The sequence below is a fragment of the Chanodichthys erythropterus genome, chromosome 18 (assembly GCF_024489055.1).
Source record: "Chanodichthys erythropterus isolate Z2021 chromosome 18, ASM2448905v1, whole genome shotgun sequence".
NCBI classification, from domain to species: Eukaryota; Metazoa; Chordata; class Actinopteri; order Cypriniformes; family Xenocyprididae; genus Chanodichthys; species Chanodichthys erythropterus.
The window spans coordinates 27,409,931-27,431,479 of NC_090238.1; the positions used below are offsets into that span (position 1 = coordinate 27,409,931).

The window sequence follows — 21,549 nt, forward strand, 5'->3', positions numbered from 1 at the left end:
AAAAGTAACATTTTAAACAATCTCTCAATGAACACAAACACAATTTCCAAAATGTTGACAAGACTGTCAATGTTCCAGAATCTGTTTAACTTATGACATGAAATTAAGGTTAATGATATAACTTAGATTACACATTTTTCACATTTACTCAAATTAGGGTGATGCAAAAATGAGTACACCCCACAACAAAAACTACTACATTTAGTACTTTATTTTGCCTCCATGATTTGTAATGACAGCACCAAGTCTTCTAGGCATGGAATGAACAAGTTGGCAACATCTGTCTTTTTCCATTCTTCAAGAATGAGCTCTTTTAGAGACTGGATGTTGGATGGAGAGTGATGCTCAACTTGTCTCTTCAGAATTCCCCATAGGTGTTCGATTGGGTTCAGATCAGGAGCCACTGAATCACTTTCACCCTGTTCTTCTTCAGAAATCCAACATGTGTATTTAGGATCATTGTCATGTTGGAAAAGTGCATGACGCCCAAGGGCACGGGTTGATGGTAGCATGTTCTCTTTCAGTATAGAGCAGTACATCTGTGAATTCATGATGCCATCAATGAAATGCAGCTCCCTGACTCCAGCAGCACTCATGCAGCTCCACATAAGGACACTGATACCACCATGTTTCACTGTAGGCACCATGCATTTTTCTTTGTATTCCTCACCTTTGCGATGCCATCCAGTTTTGAAGCCATCAGTTCCAAAAACATTTATCTTGGTCTCATCACTCCAGAGTATAGAGTCCCAGTAGTCTTCATCTTTGTCTGCATGGGCCCTGGCAAACTCTAGGCGGGCTTTGTGCCTGGGCTTTAGGAAAGGCTTCTTTCGTGGACGGCACCCATGCATGTAATTCCTCTGCAGTGTATGCTGTATTGTGTCGCAGGAAATAGTCACCCCAGTTTGGCTTTCTACTTCTTTAGATAACTGCAGTGAACTTGCATGCCAATTTTCTTCAACCCTTCTCATCAGAAGACGCTCCTGTCGAGGTGTTAACTTCCATGGACAACCTGGACGTCTCTGTGAGATGGTAGCAGTTCCATCTTTTTTAAAGTTTTTGTACCACTTTGCTGATCTTCTTGTAGCCTTCAACTTTCTGGTGTAAAGAAATTGTTTTCTTTCTCAGGTTTTAGTGTCATTTCTCTTCCATGTGGTGCCATTGCTGACAGCATGAAATGGAAAGGGGTTTTAACACCCTTTTATAGTCAACTGTCTGCTGGACACCTGTGTAATGAATAATTAGACTAACCTGTGGTTGAATTCTTGTTAAATTAGACATTTGTAGTCTAAAATTTAGCTTTGCTCCAGAGACTTTCAGTGGGGTGTACTCATTTTTGCATCACCCTAATTTGAGTAAAACTGAAAATTTTGTTCTCCAAGTTAAACTATTAACCTTACTTTCATGTTATAAGTTAAACAGATGTTATATAAAACTTAGTCTTGTCAACATTTTGGAAATTGTTTTTGTGTTCATTGACATTGTCATTGTTTAAAATGTTACTTTTCAAAGGGGGTGTACTCATTTACGCTGAGAACTGTAATTTAAAGTCAGCATGAAATCAAAATGGAATTTTCTTATTTGTTTTATGGAATATTGCAATGTTTATTATAAATAATTTTTTCATGCACAACTAATTAAAAAGATTAAATTCTACTCCTCCTCGACTGGCGCACAATGTGTGATGATGTCTGAACCAGCACTAGGGCGGGACAATAATCCATCCTTTTAGCAGATTTACCTCCAGTTTCACAGCCAAGGCTTAAGCTAGTCCTAGACTAAAATGCAAGTTTAAGCTGTTTTAACTGAAAGCAACTTGCACCGACATATCTTAAAATAAGTCAAAGCCATTTTTTTTTGTCTCAAGATGCCCACCAGTAATGTTTTTTTTTCTTTTTCTAGTGAATGTTTATAAAAGCTACTTAAATGCCCTAATCGACCTAAGGCTTAATCCTGGTTTAGGCTAAGCCCTGTCTGTGAAACCAGGCCACAGACATTTAAAATGTATTCTTTTATTTCTGTGAAAATAGGCCCTACTTTTTAAGGAAATAAAATGCTAGAATAAGAATGTACATCCTTCGAAATGCTTTAATGTTCAAAAAACATAATTTTTCACACTGTACGTTGCAGCTCCCTATTCCAGCTCTGTCTGAAACACGGTGACTTCTATAAAGCCCCTCCTTTTGAAAAGCTCAGAGTGCTCTGATTGGTCAGCTGCCAGAAACCAACTTTGCAAGCACAACTTGAGCAGAACTCGTTTTCATGTAGACGTTTGAGGAAGTAATATCTAGACTTGGATCGAGGCATTTAGGCAGGTCTGGATCAGTAAATCCCTTTTTGGAAGACTATGCGGTTTGTAACTTTGCAGATCGTATACATACACAAACAGATCCATTACACACAAAAGGAAAAGGAAAACATTACAAAGCATCATATGACTCCAGCATCATATGTCCTGTCTCAATTTCCTAGGGTTCTTTAATATCACAATTCAGTTTGACCTAGGAGAAATAATTTTTGAATAGGATGAAGACACTCACTGCTCAATGCTGGGAGACAGGTAGAGTTTTGGAAAGACCTGTGTGGCTTCAGCATCTTCAAAGCTTACAGATAGAAGCGCCACGTCCTCTCCTGGATCCAGTGCTGTGTCCTGAGAGAGGAATAAAGGAAAATAAATATTTATAAATTGTTATATTATAGACTGTATAGACAATCAAATATGCGGTTGGCAAGATATTACAAAACAAGGCCATGAATGCTAATGCTAAACCTATTAATCGGTTCATATTTTGCCTTTTGAGATTATCAGTATTGGGCAACAACTGCGTCTGCTTGGCTGATAAACAGACGTCCAAACATCAGAATGCACTTTTTTTTCTTTTCTTTTTTTTTTTTAAATAATGTGTAAAATGAATTTGTCTCATAAAATAAGAAGTGCATTGACTACCCTGATCAGTATTTAACTGGTGGGTGGCAAATATTTGGTTTTATACAACAGATCCGATCCAAAATCATTCAAAGAGGGTATTGTACATGCATCAAAGCTTAGAACAGATAAAAGTCCTCGAGATTGCTACGACACGTTTTGATGTCCTTAGAAGGAACGCAGAAAATAAATATGTTTTAATGTTAGGTACTATCTTACGATGCTTGAGGATAAAGACTGTGATGCAAATTGGGAAACGTTGAAGGCCTTTAGCTGGCAGACAGACCAGCACGGCTGGTGCTGAGCAACTTCTCATCTGAAGGTGGTGTGAGATTTTGGCAGGAAAAGACTACAACCAGAATTCACGCTGAATTAGCTTTAGCTTCAGCTACGGCCACATCTGCCAATCTCAAGCTTATCACATCAGAAGTTTCCGCAGGGACTCTAGATGATACTTTCTGTTCCTATACAGTTTTCCTAGAGCTAGACCCTGATGCACGTCATTAGCACCATGGCGGTAACGAAGGGCTTTAATCAAATGTCTTTCAGTTGGTTTGAACTCATCCATTTGTGATAATTGCTGCCTGCCGTGTAAACTCTGCTCCCATTAGAGTGAGCCGCGTGTGTTGGATATGTGACGTTACCAGTTAGAGGGGACGTGTGCGGGATAAGCTAACGCATAACTCACTGAGGCACATTGAGGTCTGGGGAGAAACAGCGAGCTCAGCCTTGATATATGTGAATGGGACTCATATTCAGCAGCAGCGTGACAGTCTACTTGATGTTATATCAAAACGGTTCTCTCATCTCTAATACAATTGTACCGCTCTGGCTAGTCCAATTATGAGTGCCAACAGATTTATCTGCTACATTAGAAATACACAGAATACATTAAAATCCAAAAAACAACAAATGTTTCAATTTATTCTAATCACAGTTAATTCTAACACACACTACAAGTTTTTTGTTTGCTCTTGAGATGCTGGTGTGATGTTGGTGCTCCTTGCAGCAATGCTGGAATGCAACGTTGGCATTTTGAACACAACTGACAATGATGCATGAAGTCAAGTTTGTGTAGCTAGAATTGTTTCTGTTTATGTACTTGCATAGAATACTGTATGTTTCTGAATTAATATGTTTACGTTGATTAAAGAAGAAACCCTGAAAAAAAAAAAAAAAGATATAATGGTAATTTTCTGCCAGGACATTATCCATTACATTTACAGACATCTCCGTAAAACCCATAATCCTAAAACACAACACAATGCAGTGCATGATTCAAAATACAGGTAAAACACCTGTGAAAAATCATCATGGAAAGTTGTATTAACACATATTAACCTTACTATTAACACAGTATTTTGGACCCTATTTTTGAGGACTTTTTTTTTAAAGCACAGTGTAGGTTATCTTGTTGAGAGCTGCTCTGCACTGCACAAATGCGTGTGTCCCGTGTGTTGTGGGGTTTCGCTTTCATTAACGGAGATATGAGCTCTGTGTCATCTGAAGATTTTAGATCTGGTCACTGTTCTCATCAGTTTTGTGTTCTACACATGACACAAATGCTCCACTCTCCACCCAGATATAAAAGCTGCTTTTAGTTAAAAGGAATAGTTCACCAAAAAGTTTTTGAAGCACCAAAAAATGCATCCATCCATCATAAAATTAATCCATATGACACCAGGGGGTTAATAAATGCCTTCTGAAGCAAAGCGATGGGTTTTTGTAAGAAATATATCCATATTTAAAACATTATAAACTACAATCACTTTAAAATCACGTTAACGAGAGAGTTGAGTTATGGCAGAAGAGTGACCTCTGATCTGACGTATAACGTAGCTCCTCTTCTCTTATATCGAAATACTCCAACATTCTTTTTCAAAACTTCTAATTTTAGACACAATTTGTGACAGGCATTTTGTTATGCTCTATCCTCTGCCCTGCTGCATTCATCAATTCTTACCTGAGCTTACACTACACCTACGTCATACATCCTACATAAGGTATGAATTAAATGGTCTCTTCTTCACACCAATTGATGTTTTCCATCACCATTTGACACCATGTGACAAAGACAACACACCACACAAAAACAGGTTTTCAACCAGAATCCTAACTGTGAACACGAGAAATCTCGCAAAACCTGTCGATACTTCAGAATAAACATGGCGGACAATAGGCAGGAAGAAATTGCGATGATAGTTTTTGGAATGATTTTGACAGAAAATTCACAGGGAAAAAAAAGAAAAAGGTTTGGGTGAAGTTGTGGAGACAGCAGGAACATGGTCTTTACCTTGTGCTGTGCCATAACTGCACTTGTTATGCTTCCATATTCTGTCAGCCCGCTTTCTGACTGAATATTGTTCCGTTTCATGTGATAATCTCTAAAGCGTGTGCACATTTGTCCTCGGTGTTCTCCCCCACACATCAGGATTTCTGATCGATTTCTGTTTTCATATTGTGTTTTGTAAGCTCATTTTGTAAGCTTCTAGGAATGATACTGGAAACATCCAAACAGATGAGCTTCATAGCATTTAAAATCAAAGCATGTAAGCATTTAAAATTTGTGACTCACAAAGTTTTAGTTCATTAGTTCAAGACGATTTGAAAAATGTTCAAAATGTTTTACAAGCAGAACAGACCTTCTGGGGCTAGAAAATCTAATTTTCAATAATGAAAAGAAGGGTTTGTAATTCAGTCGGCGGAACGGGGCAGCTGTTGAAAAGCATCTATTTGATGAAGCTCTGAGGGCAAACGTGTGAATCTGTATGAACACAGGAGGAACAAAATGTCAAGCGCAAAGCTGATGGCTATACCCTTGTCGTCTGTCTCTTCTTGCTGTTCATCATCTGCTATCCTACAACATGGACCTGAGCTGGGTGGGGGGTTACGTCTACATCCCAAGGTGTTGCTTGATTTAATCAGCTTGCATCAGTACAGCATTATGGTATGACCCATGCTCCCAGAGACAAAATTCATTCTTGCTTATGGGCATTGGTGGGATTGTTGGCTTATGACTGCCACAAGAAGAAGGAGATGGAGCAGAGATATTCTTGCGTTTTGCATAAGACCAAACATTGAATATCATTTTGAAGATACAATGACTAGAATGGAACAAACATTTCTAATCAGTTTAATAAATTAATTAGCTATGAAAATCTGTGTATTACATTCACTTTCAATGAATACATTTTGAATGGTAAAATAATTCTTTGACAAGTAAGATAATGTATTGGTCATTTTACAACTTTGAATGTGGCTCAAACTAACTTTAAAAGACGTAATTATCCAAATTTGAGGATTCAACAACAACAAATGCAAAGGTCAATAAAATGTTGCAAACTTCAGTACATTTTATTACAATAAGAAGCAGTTCCAAAATATAACCAGGCAAAAAGTTCTCTGCTCCTTGTTTGACATCGCCAGTACAAATGAAAGTATCAAGAAAGCAGTAATGCTGTGATGAAAAGTCAATAACCTTGCGCACGGAAGCAGTCTATTGTCTTTAGCATCAAGTTACTTTTTTTGCTTATGAAACCCATTTGAGCACAATAAATGCACTTTCTTCTAACTTACTTTGGCAAGAAAGCATCTGCCAAAGCAAATTCATGTAAGTGTATAATCAATGCCGCTTTTGCTCCACACAAACATTGAGACAGCAGACAAAGGACTGGGTTGCAGGGTGTCAACTAGAGGTTCCTCCAAAAAAGTCAAAGAAAAAACACAGTCTTTTAAAGAAGTTGTCCTGCAAAAGGTCTATATTTTTTGTTAAAAGATTTGTGTTAATAATAGAATATTTGACAAAAAAATAACATCTAATAATGTTCATTAATAAAAAAAAAAATACTATATAAACAGTTTTACATATATTGTGACAATTATTATGACTTCGGTAACTGTAGTTGGCATAATCGTCTGAATAAATGTGCCATAAATGCTCTATTTCTATAATAAATCTTCAGTAGGTTACAAGAACACTTATTGAACTATATATGAAGAGCATGTGAACTGGGTATGTATGTGCTTCAGGCAAAATGCTGCTTAAATAAGAATATAAGCATCATTAAAACAAACTCTAAAAGGTTCTCTGTAAAGAACTAATGAAGCGGACAGTGATGACTAATGAGTGTTTCCAGTGACCCTTAGTCCAGGACAGAGAGAGAGGAAGTATTGTACATTCCCTACCTCCTCTTTAAACCAGTGAGTCAATGTCAAGGAGTCGGGGGTAGGGCACAGGGCTCAAGAGTGCCCCGGGTAAGACCCTCACGTGGGTGCCCACTCTGCTTTCTTTTATGACCTCCCCGTGGGTGCTTGCCATACTGCGTGCTGTGACATCGTAGAGATGTGACAGCTGTCTCCAAGCCGAGAGCTGTCTAAAATCAAAACTTGAGGTGAAGTTGATTTGTTTGGCCCCACTATAGGAAGAGATGGGCCTGAATTGCTCTGTGTTTTCAGTGCCATCTCATATGGAAAGACATAAGTGATCAGCTACAACCATGACCTTGAAGAGCAGGTGCTTTCCCATAAAACCACAACATTCAACATTATCTTAGAGTGCCAATTCATAACTATAATTTAGTCAAAATAGTGAATTTAAAACAGAGGGCGGCCCGGTGGCTCCTTTCTGTGTGGAATTTGCTCTCCCTGCGATTTGCTCTGGTTTCCCCCACACATTCGAAAGACATGCAGGTTAGGTGGATTGTATATGTCAAATTGGCCGTTGGAGCGTGTGTGAGTGGGTCGGGGTTGCGTCAGGAAGGGTATCCGGCGTAAAACCTATGCCAAATCCAATGTGTGTGCGGATAATTCCAATGAAGTGGACCTTGCAAATGAGTGGAACTAGCGATAGGAAAATATAGTCATTTTAAGACATGTTAATTTGTAAAGTGCTTTACAAAATGCATTATTTCAAACCCGTTTGACAGATTGGATCACTATGTTGTAATATGTATAAATATGTACCCCCCCAAAAAAATAAATAATACCCATATGAAGAACCAGGCGGGTTACCAAAGCAGCAAAGACATAAAGACAGCAAGATAAGACTGTTTTACGATCCAAAGGAATTTCAGAGAGAGTTTTACTCTCACTTCAGTTCATTCATTTTGAAATACACAAATAGACCCTTTAAATCCTATACATTACATTCTATCACCACATGTGTAAAGTATAAACATGTATCCAATTTTCCAATTTTTTTTCCCAAAAGTAATACTAAATCCAATTTCACATGCAGAACATCTTAAAGATAGAGCACTGTAAACTTTCCCTCCAAAAGTACATCTCCTTATCGGCTCGCTCACCTCCTGAGAGTGTGACATCTTCATGTTTTAAAAGATCACTGATCACAAAATCAGGCCACTTTTTCAAGAGAAAAATTCTGACTTGAAAATAATGCTGAGCTAGAAGTCTTTAAAGGACCCCTAATTTTGCGGCAGGCTATAGCCGTTCTAATCATGACCTTGTGCATCAACCTGGTTCTCTCTCTCATCAATATAAACTCAGCAAAGATCAACTGATGCCTCAACAAATTGCATTAGGACTCTTTCTTTCTCTTTCTTTCTTTCTTTCTTTCTTTCTTTCTTTCTTTCTTTCTTTCTTTCTTTCTTTCTTTCTTTCTTTCTTTCTTTCTTTCTAGTCCCTAATTATGCCAATCACAGCTACATGCTATTATAAAGCGTTGGATAAGTAATAAGATATTATTGTCTATGGCCAAAAGAGTATTATCCTACTATAATGTTCTCACTAAGCTTCGCTGGATGAGTGTTGTTGGGACGTCTAAGACTAATTCCAATGGGGAAACCCCCAAACAGCTATCTGATCCAAACACCTTTATATATCATGATAAATTAAACATATTTCCCTTTTTGGGGCTAATTTGCTACATTATATTTTAATGAATGTTTATGCAGATAATGTTCACTGATGAATTGTGCATAACAAGACCAGGAACATGTAAACAGGGTCGAATTTAATTTTAATGTTGACTTCAACAGTCATGAAAGCCCACTGAAGAGATGTTAAATGGGACGCCTTGTATTTTATGGCAGGGATATTTTACCTGAAGCAACAATTTGACAGAAGACCATCGGTGTAGCAGAGGCAACTGTTGTAACATATAAACCTGACAAACATTTCTTCAAAGGTACTGAAAATGTGACGAAATACTGTGTTCAAAATTGCACAGCATATCACAGGAAATCCTTAGAGTGTTACTTTAGTCACTTTATCGGGTTATGTTTGTGACAAAAATGATAATGTACCATATTTTCCGCAAAATAAGTTGCACCTGATTATAAGTCACACTGGGTCAAAACTGCATTGTTGAGAGAAAAACAAGCTGGTTGTTTTTTTTTTTGTACACCAGGTTGTGGGAAATGTGCTACACAAATAAGCTTGGGCCTGCATTCAGCTCAAATCCAAATGTGTGGGCTTGATGTTAATTGCATTATATATATATATAATTCTAACAGGTTGCATGCTCCATAAATAGGTGTTTTTTTGTTTTGGTGGATTTGGTGGTGGAGGATTGTGGAACATATTAACAATCTGGGCACACCCTCTAAGGTGGAGAACACAGCTGGGCCATAGTGTCTGTATCTAAGGGGTGTGTGTGTGCTTGAGCCAGATACCATTTAAAATGGGTGTGGTGGCTGAGGCAACTGAATGACCAGAAAGCTGCAATGCATCTGATCAATTGATGCAATGAAGATGATAACATTTTATTCATAGAGATGATTAAATAGTCATGTGGCCAATCCCAGGCTTCATGATGAACAACTACAATGAAATCACATTTCTAACCACATAAGTCTTAAGGTCAGGGAATACTTTGTTTTCCACATTCCACTCCATCTCAAGCACAGTTGAGCATGCAAGTCTTTCAAAGTATATTCCAATCACTGCGAGTGTGGATGAACACATTCTACCTAGCGGAGCCTTCCATATGAGCGTTCAATCACTTGCAAATGTGCATAGACAGTGTGCACAGATATCAGTGGACTGTGATGACGAATATTAAGTCACCTGTTCTGTCTGCAAAAAAATTTACTTTGAGCTGAGGCAAATATATAAAACTCAAAACCCTAAGGGTACGTTTACACAACAACGATGTAAAAGATTTTCCTTTCGTTGACAAAAGGATCTGTTCACATGCCAGGCCACTCCAGTAGTTGGCAATGTCACTTTGTAAAAAAAACGCTATGCACCTGCGCAAATACAAATTCTTCTACAGTGCTATAGACCCAACACACATACACATGCGCATGACATCCTGTTTTCACAAATTCACATTTTTGTAATTTACATAGAAAGGACAACTGTATTGTTTTCAAAAACTTGCATTTTGAAACCAGTTTTCAAAAGTTAGCATTTTCTGGCCGCTAAAAAAGCCATTGTCGTGTACAGCCAAAATGCATAAAACGTTTTGAGTTTTTTGTTAAAAACAGTGTCATGTAAACGGACGCTAAGAATAGAATATATAGTTTTAGCGATTTTCATACATTTTTCATGTACATCAAATGATATCCAGGCAACTTTCAGATGAACCTAAAAACTGCTTCATGAAATGATGAAATCATACAGTGGCATGAAAAAGTATGTGAACCCCTTGCAGAATCTGTGAAAATGAGAATTATTTTAATAAAATAAGAGGGATACTAAAAAAATGCATGTTATTTTTTGTTTAGTACTGTCCTGAGTAAGATATTTTACATAAAAGATGTTTGCATTTAGTTCACAAGACAAAACAATAGCTGAATTTATTAAAATAACACCATTCATAAGTATGTGAACCATTGATTCTCAATACTGTGTGTGGTTACCTGGATGATCCACGACTGTTTTTTTGTTTTGTGATATGTTGTTCATGAGTCTCTTGTTTGTTCTGCAAGGGATTCACATACTTTTTCATGACACTGTACAATGCTCAGCCAAAAAAAAAAAAAAAAAGTTGCTGCTTGGATTGTAATAGGCAAATACTTAAGAATCTATGAATGGATCCTTATTACAATGATTATGTTTCTAGCATGTTAAATGTGTGGTAACCCTTAAAGATGGAGTGTGTAGCTTTTCATTTCTTAAATAACCATGTAGGAAGACACAACATGGCCATTTTCCAGGATGACAATGTCAAGATTCACCAGGGTTAAAATTGTGAAAGAATGATTCAGAGAGCATGAAGAATCATTATCACACATGAATTGGCACCTCTGAGCCCAGATTTTAATTTCATTGAAAGTCTTTGGGATGTGCTGGAGTAGACTTTACAGAGTGCTCACCTCTTGCACTGTCAATACAAGACCTTGATCAAAAATTGATGCACCTCTTGATGGAAATAACATCACAACATTTATTTCCATCGAGAGGTGCATAAACTGAGGTTAAGGTCAGTGCCAATTCATGTGTGAAAATGATTCTTCATGCTCCCTCCCAACAATTCTCTCACAATTTGAGGCTGATGAATTTTGACATTGTCATCTTGGAATATGGCCATGATGCATCTTAATACATGGTTGTTTAAGAAATACACACTCCATCTTTTAGGGTTAGAAGAACTGTTGCCAATCATATAACATGCTAGAAAAATAATATTCACTGTAACAATGATCCATCCATAGACACTTAAGTATTGGCCTATTAAAATACTTGTGATTTATGGATGATATGAATATTTTAAAGATGTTAATTGGTGTATGACCAAAAAAAAAAAAAAAAAACTTATAATTGAAAGTGATATTTCCTTGATTAAAACAACAACAGCAACAATTAGAGAGTCATTTTCCATATACATCAAAGGACACCAGACACCAAACCAGACACCTTTCTTATGACCCTTATACTGCTAGATGAACATATATAAGTATATGTGTGTATGAAAATCACTTTGTTTATGTGTGTATTAAAATAACAAACATATCATTTTAAAAGCCACAAATCACAAAGCTTATTAAAGCAGTTGCTACTGGTCTAACATGAACAGATGCTGACAGGTCAATACAAACAGAGATAAAATACATGATGTAGTAACAGCCAAGACATAACACACCTAAGCGCAGCATGTTGGTTACTTCTAGCAGAAGTATGGCACTTAATAAATTTACTAAAAAGAAAAAAAAGCATCTTTATTTTATTATAAATTAACTGTTTAAAAGCAATAAAGGCACTGAAGGCAACATAATAAAAAGGATATAGTTCAACTGCAAGTTTTCCCTAGTAACGCTCATTGAACATATTCACAATGTAGCCTCTTGTACCTTATCACTGAAATATGAAAAGCATAGCCAATAGACTAACACGGAATGACAGTTAATGTGTCATTGCGTCTTGAATACTTGTAACATAATCTAAAGCAGGGGTATTCAATTAAATTTCCAAGAGGTCCGGTCTCTGTATTTCCCTCCCAACGGAGGTTCGGACAATACTTTTTGGTAAACAATATTTACCAAAAAAGTAATGATTTCTCCTAACTGGAAATAAATATAAAATAAAATTTTAGCAGGCTATTTTTTTATTAAGTTGGCTTGAAAAAGCCAACTTACTGATCTACGTCTTAAGCTTATTATTATTCTTCTTAGACTAAATTTCTAAATGCATCTCCTCCTAGACTGTTCAAGCTACAACCACCAAACTCGGACTAGACCTTCAGACTGTTCTGACTTAGTGTGCTATATCTTTTCAGACTGATCCGACTTACGGTTTTCCTAAAAATGCTGATTAAACCTGGAAAAAACTCCCATTGACTTTCATTGAACTGCCTTGGCTGATCTGAACATTCCGTCCAACTGTCAAAATTCAAATTCAAACACACAGACTCAATTAAACTGCCATTCCTATTTCCAAGCCATTTAAACTCATTCAAACTCATTCAAACTCATTCTATCTATCTATCTATCTATCTATCTATCTAAATCTAACTCTATCAAACTAAATCTATCTATCTATCTATCTATCTATCTATCTATCTATCTATCTATCTATCTAAATCTAACTCTATCAAACTAAATCTATCTATGTAAATCTAACTCTATCAAACTAAATCTATCTATCTATCTAAATCTAAATCTATCAAACTAAATCTATCTATCTATCTATCTATCTATCTATCTATCTATCTATCTATCTATCTATCTATCTATCTATTTCTCTTTCTAATCTATCTATCTATCTATCTATCTATCTATCTATCTATCTATCTATCTATCTATCTATCTATCTATCTATCTATCTATCTATCTATCTATCTATCTATCTATCTATCTATCTATCAAACTAAATCTATCTATCTATCTATCTATTTCTCTTTTTAATCTATCTATCTCTATCTATCTATCAAACTAAATCTATCTATCTATCTATCTATCTATCTATCTATCCCTTCTCATCTATCTATCAATCTATCTTTCTTCTCATCTATCACTCATCTATCAATCTATCTATCTATCTATCTTCTCATCTATCACTTCTCATCTATCTCTCTTCTCATCTATCACTTCTCATCTATCTCTCTATCTATCTCTCTATCTATCTATCTATCTATCTATCTATGATCAACTCTCATAGCAACCACCCAAACCAACCTAGCAACCACCCAAACCAACCTAGCAACCACCCAGAACACCATGGCAACTGCATAGCAACCACACAAATCACCCTGGCATCATCCTAGCAACCAGCCTGGATACAATAGCAACCACATAGCAACACCATGGCAACCACCCCGAGTACCCTAGCAACCGCATAGCAACACCCTAGCAACCGCCCCGAGTACCCTAGCAACCGCATAGCAACACCTTAGCAACCACCCCGAGTACCCTAGCAACACCCTAACAACCACCCCAAGTACCCTAGCAACCGCATAGCAACACCCTAGCAACCACCCGAGTACCCTAGCAACCGCATAGCAACACCTTAGCAACCACCCCGAGTACTATAGCAACCGCATAGCAACACCCTAGCAACCACCCCGAGTACCCTAGCAACCGCATAGCAACACCCTAGCAACCACCCCGAGTACCCTAGCAACAGCATAGCAACACCTTAGCAACCACCCCGAGTACCCTAGCAACACCTTAGCAACCACCCCGAGTACCCTAGCAACACCCTAACAACCACCCCAAGTACCCTAGCAACCGCATAGCAACACCCTAGCAACCACCCGAGTACCCTAGCAACCGCATAGCAACACCTTAGCAACCACCCCGAGTACTATAGCAACCGCATGGCAACACCCTAGCAACCACCCCGAGTACCCTAGCAACCGCATAGCAACACCTTAGCAACCACCCCGAGTACCCTAGCAACACCTTAGCAACCACCCCGAGTACCCTAGCAACCGCATAGCAACACCCTAGCAACCACCCGAGTACCATAGCAACCGCATAGCAACACCTTAGCAACCACCCCGAGTACCATAGCAACCGCATAGCAACACCTTAGCAACCACCCCGAGTACCCTAGCAACCGCATAGCAACACCCTAGCAACCGCATAGCAACACCTTAGCAACCACCCCGAGTACCCTAGCAACTGCATAGCAACACCATAGCAACCAAACAGAGTGCCCTAGCAACCAATTTGCAAAATCTATATCTCTGCATCAGAACATCTTCCAGACATGGGGGTTGGTTTATATTGTCAAGCAGCCTTTGGAGTATCATCACTGGTAGCTGCCAAGCCACTCCCTAGCAACCAAACAGAGTACCCTAGCAACCGTTTTGCAAAATCTATATCTCTGCATCAGTACATCGTAGAGACATGGCGGTTGGCTCTTTTGACTCATGCTAGCAATCTGGACTTCAACATGCTAGCAGTGAATAGCTACATGCTAATAGTGATTAGCTAAGTGCTAGAGTGGGCTAAGAACATGCTAATAACTCTATAAAAACTCCATAGTATCCATCTGTGACAATTACCAATCTATCTATCTATCTAATAAAACTTAAACTTTCAAACTTCAAACTTTTAAAACTTCTCAAACTTTCTGGCTATGCTTTTTCAAGCCAACTTAAAGTTTGTCCTCAAACTTTTTTATCTAGTTATTATTATTTTTACATTTATACACCAATGTGTATGGCACATAGAAGGCCTTGGGACTGAGAAAACATACTGGGGGTGCTAAAAATAAACAATGTACATAATCTAATAATAAAAATTCTCATCATGAGGACAAAATAAAGTTAACTAGTACTTTTAAAGTTTTTTGTTTTCCTTTGCCATATCCAAATAATTTTCCAAATTATAACATTGTTTATTATGATATGCTCTTAATATGCTGATTAATAAAGCTGATTATATGGATATTATGGATATATGGATATTATATTAATACTTAAATTTAATAAATAAATTTAATACTTAAATTTCTAAAGGCACAACGTGTTAACCTGTCACAAACATGGTTTAGTTAAATGGTGTCATTTGAATGACAGATAAAAAAAAAAAATACATGTATTTGCTTCATTCTCAATTCCTGAAGCGTTTTATCAAAAACATCTATTTTGCTGCTCACAGTGTTTCTGCTACTGTTGTTAAAATAACCAGACCTTTAAGTCTTCTGAGAATAAGCAAAGAACAGAAAATGGCTTCCTTGAGTTAAACGGAGTGAAATGATTTCAGGTAACTACAGGCAGTAAAATGAAAACAGAAAATATAGAGAGAACATGTACACCCACTCTCACCAAAACACACAAGCACACACAGCAGTTTGAAAGGGAGCAGTGCCTGGAAATGGCAGCAGTGTGTGACTCAGAGAGGACAACCAACAGCTGCTTGATATTGAGCCATGAGTTGTGGTCTACAGCGAAAACATGTAGCAGCACACGCTCCCTCACCTTTTCTTTCCCACACACACACACCTGTGACCCAGGTTCATCGATGACTGGAAACAGGGAAAAAGCTGTTAAACCAAAATGATGTGGAATAAATGCCCATTCATACCAAGAAGGATAAAGATAACTATAACGATTATCGTCCACATCAGCGGAAAATATTGTTGTGAACAGGCCTTAATAGTATTGAAAAAGAAACGGTGTAAAAAAACCCTCTAAAATCTTAAACTACGATGTACTTAATTTTTGGGGGGAAATGTACTTAAAAATATTGAGTACATTTTAAAACAGTGAGTTATGAATTATGACTATAGCATAATGTTTCACATACATTTTTTGAAATAGTACATTTTTTTTTTAAAGTACTATAGCATGCAACATGCTTATATAAGCGGTACACTATGCAGTAGTTTTTACACAATGACTCCAAAGCTAACAAGGCATTAAAGGTACATTCAAACATAAAGGTATTAAATCCCATTAAAGTATTAAGATCCCACACTTCACTAGCCATCTTGCCCCTTTTGGTGCCACCCGTCTCTGTGGAGGCAAAACAGCAGACGCATTTATTACACAGTATGATGCATTCATAAGGATGACTTGTCATCAATCCGTATCATATGTTGCCAGGAGAAAGTCATAAGCTTTGCACTTGGGGCGTGTGGTTGTGATAGCGGCGTGGTGATGTCCTCATTTTACGCGCTTGTTTGATCCTGTCTGAGAAGCGTCAACACACCAGGGTGCTCACGATGCAGTGAGTCAATGTGAGTAATTCACACGTAGCTAATATAATAAGGGAAGATGTGCCAAGCGGCACGTGAAGTAAAGTTTGATTATACTCATTCCAACGCCCGAGAGCAAGACCTGGCCACAACCACTATACCGAACAATGCAATTTAGGATAACTGGGACAAATACACTGGGAAAAATGAGAAACAGATGCATCAATGTTCTCCAGCGATTTTTGAGTTTATTCCCAGCAGAATAGCGAGGGGACGAGGGTAACCACAAATAAATCTGGTCACAATAACTAAATGAATACAAAGTGATCACATTCAAGTGAGAACAAAACTCAAACACACACACAAACACACACAAAAATAGCATGGATTCCTATTGCACATTTAAACCAACAACGATGTGACAAAAACTCACAAATCAGCCAGAAAAAATATTCCAAACGAGCAAAACAAATTTCTGCTAATCAAAGAGAAAAGTTTGCATACAATGAAACATACCAGTAATTCACAAAAAAAAAAAAAAAAAAAAAAAAAACTTATAATAGAATCACTTGTATTGATAAAATGCAAATAGTGATATCATTTTGTCATCTTGTGATGGCATGACACAGAACTGTATCACAATATAATGATTAAAATAACTGTATTTTTAGTAATAATAATATGGTTGTGATAAATATGGTGCAAGGAAGATGTAATACGATGAAAATAGTAATTACAAAAAATTAAAGATGAGACAGACAACAATCTGTCAATTTGTCTTCTTTAACAAGCAAAATCAGATCACTTTAGGTGATTTTAAGTGAAAAGGTCCCTGAAAGTAGGATAGAGTCTCATTCCTTTCATTATTTTTCATATATATTTTTTGTTTTTTTTGTGGCCCACTTGAAAATTATTGTGTACATAGTCCTGCATCTGGAAAAAAAAGGTTCACTTGCAAAAAAAAAGGCCTAATATCTTTTTTTTTTTATAGCAGCTTTAAGGCATGTATCAAAATAACAAAAGCAGTCAAATGTCAAGTTTTTTTATTTCTACAAAATCGTAATTTTCTCTTTCTGTTTGGATGTAATGAAACACCCACAGATGTAGCAGAAAAAAATCTGAGTCATATTTGAATTTTGTTCTGTCATTGCCCATAATTCTAACCTTGAAACTGAAACGGTTATATTCTCTTTATTCTGTTTTGATTGAAATTCCATATTGACGTGATATGTTATGTTTTGGTTAAGTAAATTAATTGTGTTTTGGTTCTGTTTTTCTCTGTGCCTGTTTGCCTGTGTGACCCAGTTAATGTGTGTCAGTGTGTTCCCTTGATTAATAATTCAGTTCTCCTGTTGTCCAGTTTATTAGCTCTTTTGTTCCTCTGTATTTAAGTCCGGTGTTTGTTCAGTTCTTTGTTTGGTGTCATCAGTGTTAAATGGTTGTTATTCTGTTTCCCTGAGTGTTCCTGTATGTAGATTTTTTTGGATTAAACACTATTTCTCTGAATTCTATTTCGTTGTGCGCTTCTAGTTAGCAACCACCCGTAACAGAAATCGTGATTAGGCATATAATAATTGTCAAACGTAAAAATCACCTGGGAATTGAACAAATAGTTCTAACCTGGCTCAGAGGAAGATAGGAATCATGTCTTTGTAGCAGTTTTTCTGGTGATTAAATACTAAAACAAGTATATTTGACTCTAGTCCAACAGTTTGCTTTGGATTTAAGGATATCAGTTTGCTTTTAAAGTTCACATTGTCAAAATTGATGCAAACTCTCAGGCCCAGAAATGAATAGGTAAAAAAAAAGAGAGAGAGAGAATGAATCAGAATGAGTTCTTATATTTTGTCTGAAAAAAAAAAAAAAAACTATAATAGAGATTGTATATAAATTGCGTAATATACATAATAAATACATAATATATATGGCATGTGATCACACCAATGACAAAAATCAAATGCAAATGGGAAGAAAATGCGATTGATAATTTCCACAAATATATAACCTATAAAGATTAGGTCATATGACGGCATGACTTCTCGATCAGTATGATCTTTGGTGAATCAGGATCATTTGATGAGATTATTTAAATCCCTTTTCTGCTTAAAGTGTTCAGAAAAATTAATCATACATGGAGCCCACACTCACTGACAAAACGAACAACAACTTGGGGATTTTCTTTTTAAATAAACATTTTTTTTTAGTCATTAATCATAAATTAAATCCCAAAGGTGATCTATTCGATTGAGATCTAGTGACTGTGGAGCCCATTTGAGTATGGTGAACTCACTGTCATGTGAAAGAAACCAGTTAGAGATGATCAGAACTTTGTGACATGGCACATTATCCTGCTGTAAGTAGCCATCAGAAGATGGGTGGTTATAAAGGGATGGACAAATTGTTTCTCATATTTTATCATCTAGAGTATTCCTTTATTTTGGAAAGTTGACATATATTGTGTCCTGATGAAATAAAAAAAACTTTTGATGGTAAACTTTGAACAGAGGAAAGAGCTGCAAGAAGATGTGCATTTCGTGACATTAGTGTAAAATGGTATACAATAAATGGTCTGATTTGAATCTTGCACATCACTTACATAAGTGAGAAGCATATTATCTTTTACAATTCAGTTTAAACCTGTATTATGTTGGACTTTCTAATAAAGTTTCTGGCCAAGTGAAGAGTCACAATCTTTTTAGTGGAAAAAATAAATAAAAAAAAAAACGCAAAAAATATGCACAATAGGGAATTAAGTTGCATTAAGAGCGTGAATTAATTACCTCATCGATTTTATGAATATAAAAAGAAAATACAGCCATATACAAGTGGGAAAAAGAACAGCATGATATATGTTAATTAGTAGCAGGCTTTCAACAAGGGCGGCTCATATCTTCTTTAAGATCAATTAGGTCAACTGTAATATTTTTCAGGGTTAGGTGTCCACCCTTTTTTAAACCTTTGCATTCAGAATTTCTTCCTCACAATGAAAAACAGTAAGCCTATTGTACCTACATAAAACTTTCTTTCAAACCAGCAAAAACCTCATAACCATAAGAAGGTGTCTCCTGCTTATCTACATACCGTAATTATATTCAAAAAGGACTGTGTACTGTATACCAAGTGTTTTGAATTGACTATAAGCTGTTCTTCACTGAGAATAATCCTCTATGCCATAGCTCTTAAATGTCATTTGCATGTTCACATATTTTGAATGTCACAAATAAATGTCGTGTGACATTTGACATTAATGATGCTAAACGGCAGTGGTTCTTTAGTGTCTTGTAATGACGATATTTGAACATGCAGATTGGTGCAAATGAGATGCCCTCGTAAGAACAGTGTGCAATTGGTAAATACTAACATATTTATAGATGACGTGGAGGTATGTGCAGGATGATGATGCATCATCCAGTATATTCTTAAATATGGAAACTATTAGTTGTTAATGTATTACAATGAAAATTATGGCCATCTTGTCAAGAAACTCCCTGAGATAAACTTTTTCTAATCTGATTTTGGAAAATTATATAAAATACATCTTATATGATTTATTAGTGCCATTAATGTAAACTGCACTATAATTTATTAAAGGGGTCATGAAGTTTTTTTTTATTTTTTATTTTTTTATTATTAATAATAAACCTTGAGGTTCACTTATAATGTTAATAAAGTTTTTTTTATATTATCCATATAAAACCATTATTTAAAGACAAAACATTATGAAATCATTGTGACGCAGCTGCAGTCAGATCTAATACAGTTGGGCTGCTTCATCTTTCAACAAAAGCTTCTTTGCAAACTCTCCATTACGTTGTGCCTCGTTTACAAAACAAAATGCTCCAAACAAACATATAATCCTCCGATGTGATCAAGGATGCCATTAAAATAAACCATCCACTTGTTTCCGACGCTGAATTCCTTCTGAAATCTCCACAAAGATGCAAACAAGCTGCTGAAACTAGATGCGTGGAAGCGAATGTTTTTTCGCTCTTCCATTTGTTCTGTTGTTGTCAGAATCAAACTTGTTCAGAAACTGAATGCACATCTGTAATACTGTATCCGGTGTAGACAGCATCAGTGATTATAATGGGTTAAATTTGCTTTTGATAAGGCAAATGTCAGCCGTTAAAGGATTAGTTAATTTTTAAATGAAAATTACCCACGCTTAAGCCATCCTAGGTGTATATGACTTTCTTCTTTTTGATGAACACAATCAGAGTTATATTAATAAATATCCTGACATGCCCGAGCTTTATAATGACAGTGAACGGGGGCAATGAGTTTGAAGCTGAAAAAAGTGCGTCCATCCATCATAAACAAATAAATAAAATTTTATTTTAAATATTTTTTTTATAATGTTTTTTTCTCTAAACATCTGGCAAACATTTCCTTTCCTGTTCCATGCGATAAGGAAAGTTACACAGGTTTTGAATTTTTAAGTAAATTATGACTGTTGATCTTTAACCTGTTTTTTCCCAAGTTACAACCCTAATTTGCAATTTTCTTTAGAAGCCAGAACAGATATGATCAGAATCTGAGGGAGTGTTTTCTGTCTTATCTGAAAGTGTAAGATGATGATGACATGATGCAATACAGCTCATTAATTCCAAAGTAACTTCCTGTTTCATGATTTTCCCTGTTTCAAATGACGACACTGGTTTAACTACATGCCTAAGAGCATGAAGTGACTGCCTATACTCTTAATTCTAGAATAAATAGAGTAATGATTAAGACAAGAAATGATTTTATGATCAGGCATGAGCCAAATTTTCCCTGATCTCGGACATTAGCCGCAGCTATACAGATGTCTTCCTCCCAACCCTGTGTTTACAGTAAATTACTGTTGTGTTTCCATCTCCCACACGACTATGGCGTACAGGTCTCTCTTTCCAGCATCTTATCGGTAACAGCTTACACTGCACCTCTACAGCTCTGCTGTTTCCTTGTCACAGATTTCCTGTGGTTTATTCAAAGCAGTCTCAGCTTTGAAAAAGATCCCCTTTTTCTCCTCACAGATCTGGTGTTTTTCTAAGTAGCGCTAAGAGGTCTCTCTTTCTCTCATCTCGTATGTGTGT

At 36.5% G+C, this 21,549-nt stretch overlaps 1 protein-coding gene across 3 annotated transcripts in view; it reads right to left on the reverse strand.

The window, feature by feature from the left end:
* Window positions 1-21,549, reverse strand: part of babam2 (BRISC and BRCA1 A complex member 2) — a 97,692-nt gene that overhangs the window by 16,246 nt on the left and 59,897 nt on the right. For all 3 annotated transcript variants that reach the window (XM_067368244.1, XM_067368245.1, XM_067368246.1), the window contains exon 7: window positions 2,541-2,650. In XM_067368244.1, coding sequence (XP_067224345.1) covers window positions 2,541-2,650 — 110 coding nt within the window. The remainder of the gene's footprint in view (window positions 1-2,540; window positions 2,651-21,549) is intronic.